Source organism: Eucyclogobius newberryi, unplaced genomic scaffold (assembly GCF_026437365.1).
Source record: "Eucyclogobius newberryi isolate DKJ021-1_F unplaced genomic scaffold, fEucNew1.0.hap1 SCAF_39, whole genome shotgun sequence".
NCBI classification, from domain to species: Eukaryota; Metazoa; Chordata; class Actinopteri; order Gobiiformes; family Gobiidae; genus Eucyclogobius; species Eucyclogobius newberryi.
The window spans coordinates 532,933-537,932 of NW_027316045.1; the positions used below are offsets into that span (position 1 = coordinate 532,933).

Below are 5,000 nucleotides of genomic sequence, written 5' to 3' on the forward strand. Positions count from 1 at the left end.
GACCCTCTTACAGAGACTAGAGGACTGGGTGGGACCCTCTTACAGAGACTAGAGGACAGGGTGGGACCCTCTTACAGAGACTAGAGGACTGGGTGGGACCCTCTTACAGAGACTAGAGGACAGGGTGGGACCCTCTTACAGAGACTAGAGGACAGGGTGGGGCCCTCTTACAGAGACTAGAGGACAGGGTGGGACCCTCTTAAAGAGACTAGAGGACAGGGTGGGACCCTCTTACAGAGACTAGAGGACAGGGTGGGCATCACTGGCCCCGCACTAAACTGGTTAAGGTCCTATCTGGAAGACAGGAAGTACTTTGTGTCTCAGATCACATGACCCTGACCTGTGGAGGGCCCCAAGGGTCAGTCCTGGGACCCCTTCTGTTCCACCTCTACATGCTGCCGTTAGGTCACATGACACGCAGTGAAAATGTGTCCAATCACAATGAGGCAGACGAGTCAGATCTATGTTTCACTGTCACAGGTGAATATGGACCAGTGGATTCACTCTGTCACTGCATCCAACAGATCAGACCGGCCTCCTGCAGGTGCCAGAGGGCCTCCTGCTGGTGCCAGAGGGCCTCCTGCTGGTGCCAGAGGGCCTCCTGCAGATGCCAGAGGGCCTCCTGCAGATGCCAGAGGGCCTCCTGCAGATGCCAGAGGGCCTCCTGCAGGTGCCAGAGGGCCTCCTGCTGGTGCCAGAGGGCCTCCTGCTGGTGCCAGAGGGCCTCCTGCAGATGCCAGAGGGCCTCCTGCAGATGCCAGAGGGCCTCCTGCTGGTGCCAGAGGGCCTCCTGCAGATGCCAGAGGGCCTCCTGCAGATGCCAGAGGGCCTCCTGCAGATGCCTGAGGGCCTCCTGCTGGTGCCAGAGGGCCTCCTGCAGGTGCCAGAGGGCCTCCTGCTGGTGCCAGAGGGCCTCCTGCAGATGCCAGAGGGCCTCCTGCAGATGCCAGAGGGCCTCCTGCTGGTGCCAGAGGGCCTCCTGCAGATGCCAGAGGGCCTCCTGCAGATGCCAGAGGGCCTCCTGCTGGTGCCAGAGGGCCTCCTGCAGATGCCAGAGGGCCTCCTGCAGATGCCAGAGGGCCTCCTGCTGGTGCCAGAGGGCCTCCTGCAGATGCCAGAGGGCCTCCTGCAGATGCCAGAGGGCCTCCTGCAGATGCCAGAGGGCCTCCTGCTGGTGCCAGAGGGCCTCCTGCAGGTGCCAGAGGGCCTCCTGCTGGTGCCAGAGGGCCTCCTGCAGATGCCAGAGGGCCTCCTGCAGATGCCAGAGGGCCTCCTGCTGGTGCCAGAGGGCCTCCTGCAGATGCCAGAGGGCCTCCTGCAGATGCCAGAGGGCCTCCTGCAGATGCCAGAGGGCCTCCTGCTGGTGCCAGAGGGCCTCCTGCTGGTGCCAGAGGGCCTCCTGCAGATGCCAGAGGGCCTCCTGCAGATGCCAGAGGGCCTCCTGCTGGTGCCAGAGGGCCTCCTGCAGATGCCAGAGGGCATCCTGCTGGTGCCAGAGGGCCTCCTGCAGATGCCAGAGGGCCTCCTGCAGATGCCAGAGGGCCTCCTGCTGGTGCCAGAGGGCCTCCTGCTGGTGCCAGAGGGCCTCCTGCAGATGCCAGAGGGCCTCCTGCTGGTGCCAGAGGGCCTCCTGCAGGTGCCAGAGGGCCTCCTGCTGGTGCCAGAGGGCCTCCTGCTGGTGCCAGAGGGCCTCCTGCTGGTGCCAGAGGGCCTCCTGCAGGTGCCAGAGGGCCTCCTGCTGGTGCCAGAGGGCCTCCTGCTGGTGCCAGAGGGCCTCCTGCTGGTGCCAGAGGGTCTCCTGCCGGTGCCAGAGGGCCTCCTTCAGGTGCCAGAGGGCCTCCTGCTGGTGCCAGAGGGCCTCCTGCAGGTGCCAGAGGGTCTCCTGCCGGTGCCAGAGGGCCTCCTGCTGGTGCCAGAGGGCCTCCTGCTGGTGCCAGAGGGCCTCCTGCAGGTGCCAGAGGGCCTCCTGCAGGTGCCAGAGGGCCTCCTGCTGGTGCCAGAGGGCCTCCTGCAGATGCCAGAGGGCCTCCTGCTGGTGCCAGAGGGCCTCCTGCTGGTGCCAGAGGGCCTCCTGCAGGTGCCAGAGGGCCTCCTGCTGGTGCCAGAGGGCCTCCTGCTGGTGCCAGAGGGCCTCCTGCCGGTGCCAGAGGGCCTCCTGCAGGTACCAGAGGGCCTCCTGCTGGTGCCAGAGGGCCTCCTGCTGGTGCCAGAGGGCCTCCTGCAGGTACCAGAGGGCCTCCTGCTGGTGCCAGAGGTGCAGGTGTGTCCTGCAGGGGGTGCTGTGTCCTGCGGGTGACGCTGTGTCCTGCGGGGGACGCTGTGTCCTGCGGGGGACGCTGTGTCCTGCAGGGGGCGCTGTGTCCTGCAGGGGGCGCTCTCAGTGACATGGCGGAGCTGATGGAGGAATGAGGCCGCTGACCGCTGCGTGGTTCCCGGTGAAAAGTCTCTGTGTGCGGCCCGTGAGGCGCCGGAAGAGCCGAACTGCCCGTGACACCAAGACATGAGGTGGGTTTGTCCGCTGTCCACCGGGGAAACACCGGAGAAACACCGGGGAAACAAGAGCCGAGAGGACCGGCTGAGGTAACTCAAGCTAACACAAGCTAAAGGCTAACAGCTGACAGCTCTTGGTCCTGGTTTAGTCCTGGTTTAGTCCTGGTTTAGACCTGGTTTAGTCCTGGTTTAGTCCTGGTTTAGACCTGGTTTAGTCCTGGTTTTAGACCTGGTTTAGTCCTGGTTTTAGACCTGGTTTAGACCTGGTTTAGTCCTGGTTTAGTCCTGGCTTGGACCTGGTTTAGTCCTGGTTTAGTCCTGGCTTGGACCTGGTTTAGACCTGGTTTAGTCCTGGTTTAGACCTGGTTTAGACCTGGTTTTAGACCTGGTTTAGTCCTGGTTTAGTCCTGGTTTAGAGCAAATGGTGGTGATAAACAGCAGCATTTGGGTGAGAGAGCAGGGAGGACATGCAGCACATTGCTGGAGCTCAGGTCATTCAGATGTCAGGTACTCATCAGTGATGAGGAGCTACTGAGTGTCAGGGGAACAAAGAAGATTAAAGTGAAACTCAGTTTAAACAAAAAAGGACAGGCTATTATAAGCAGGCTCCGCCCAGTGGGCGGGACTTACCCAGTTCTTAGACTAGATCCTCAGATTGAGAATGACTTTTAGATGAGTCTGTTTTCTAAAACAGTCCAGATGATGGTCATTATGACTTTTTTTTTCTTTTATTGAGTTAGTACTGTTCAGACCCGGTCTTGACTCGGTCTTGACCCGGTCCAGAACACTGACCCTGTCCTCTGCTTCAGGGCGGGGCCATGCAGGTCTGTGGGCGGTTTTTGAGAATGTACCGGCTCTGTGGCGGATGTGGGCCTAAACCACAGATGGGCGTGGTCTCCTCCCACTGCCTGCCAGTGTTACATCATCAGCTAAGCCACGCCCCCGTGCACAGAGCCCCGCCCCCGAACCGGAAGAAATCCTGGAGCTTCATCCAGGACCTGAGCTACGACACGTTCTTCACCATGAAACGCCTGATCGAGCGCTCACGGCGACCGGATGAGGTGAGGGCGGGGCTTAGAAGGGGAGGGGCTTAATGCTGCATTCAGACTGTGGCGTCAGATCTGCACCTGACGCTCGTCATTAGACGCCTGGACGTCCAGGACGTCCTGGACGTCCTGGACGTCCAGGACGCATGTCCAAGGCGTCAAAGCACATTCACGGTCGAGGAGTTTTTGTGTTTCCCTGTGTCTCTGCCGAGGGGGGAGGGGCAGACGAGGGGGGAGGGGCAGACGAGGGGGGAGGGGTAGACGAGGGGGGAGGGGCAGACGAGGGGGGAGGGGTAGACGAGGGGGGAGGGGTAGACGAGGGGGGAGGGGCAGACGAGGGGGGAGGGGCAGACGAGGGGGGAGGGGCAGACGAGGGGGGAGGGGTAGACGAGGGGGGAGGGGCAGACGAGGGGGGAGGGGCAGACGAGGGGGGAGGGGCAGACGAAGGGGGAGGGGCAGACGAGGGGAGGAAGCGTCTGGGTTAAGGTGAAGTGTCTGGGGAGGGTGAAGTCTCTTGTGCCTGTGGCAGGTGCTGAGGTGGATTTCTCAGAATCCGTGCAAAGTTTCTCAGAGTCACCTGGCGGTGGCGCTGCAGAGAATCGCCCAGCTGCTGCCGGCCCCGCCTCCCTGCACAGAGGCCACGCCCCTCTTGGCAAACAGGAAGCAGACGCTGGAGCATCAGGACTTCCTGTCTCTGTGCGACGCCATCGTCCGAGACTGCGGCAAATTTGACAACTTCAGCCTCGTCACCTGCCTCTACGCTGCCGCCTCTTTAGGTACGAGTGCTACTACTGCTACTACTGCTACTACTACTACTACTACTACTACTACTACTACTACTGTTACTACTACTACTACTACTGTTACTACTACTACTACTACTACTACTACTACTACTGTTACTACTACTACTACTACTACTACTACTACTACTACTACTACTACTACTACTACTACTACTACTACTACTACTACTACTACTACTGTTACTACTACTACTACTACTACTACTACTACTACTACTACTACTACTACTACTACTACTACTACTGTTACTACTACTACTACTACTACTACTACTACTACTACTACTACTACTGTTACTACTACTACTACTACTACTACTACTACTACTACTACTGTTACTACTACTACTACTACTACTACTACTACTGTTACTACTACTACTACTACTACTACTACTACTACTGTTACTACTACTACTACTACTACTACTACTACTACTACTACTACTACTACTACTACTACTGTTACTACTACTACTACTACTACTACTACTACTACTACTACTGTTACTACTACTACTACTACTACTACTACTACTACTACTACTGTTACTACTACTACTACTACTGTTACTACTACTACTACTACTACTACTACTACTACTACTACTGTTACTACTACTACTACTACTACTACTACTACTACTACTACTGTTAC

The 5,000-nt window shown here is 58.1% G+C and overlaps 1 protein-coding gene across 1 annotated transcript in view; it reads left to right on the forward strand.

Annotated features, from left to right (window-relative positions):
- Positions 1 to 2,499: 2,499 nt before the first annotated feature.
- fastk (Fas-activated serine/threonine kinase) overlaps positions 2,500 to 5,000 on the forward strand; it is an 84,203-nt gene continuing 81,702 nt past the window's right edge. The window contains exons 1-3 of the mRNA XM_072462186.1: positions 2,500 to 2,580; positions 3,300 to 3,551; positions 4,066 to 4,312. Coding sequence (XP_072318287.1) covers positions 3,309 to 3,551; positions 4,066 to 4,312 — 490 coding nt within the window. The 5' untranslated portion in view covers positions 2,500 to 2,580; positions 3,300 to 3,308. The remainder of the gene's footprint in view (positions 2,581 to 3,299; positions 3,552 to 4,065; positions 4,313 to 5,000) is intronic.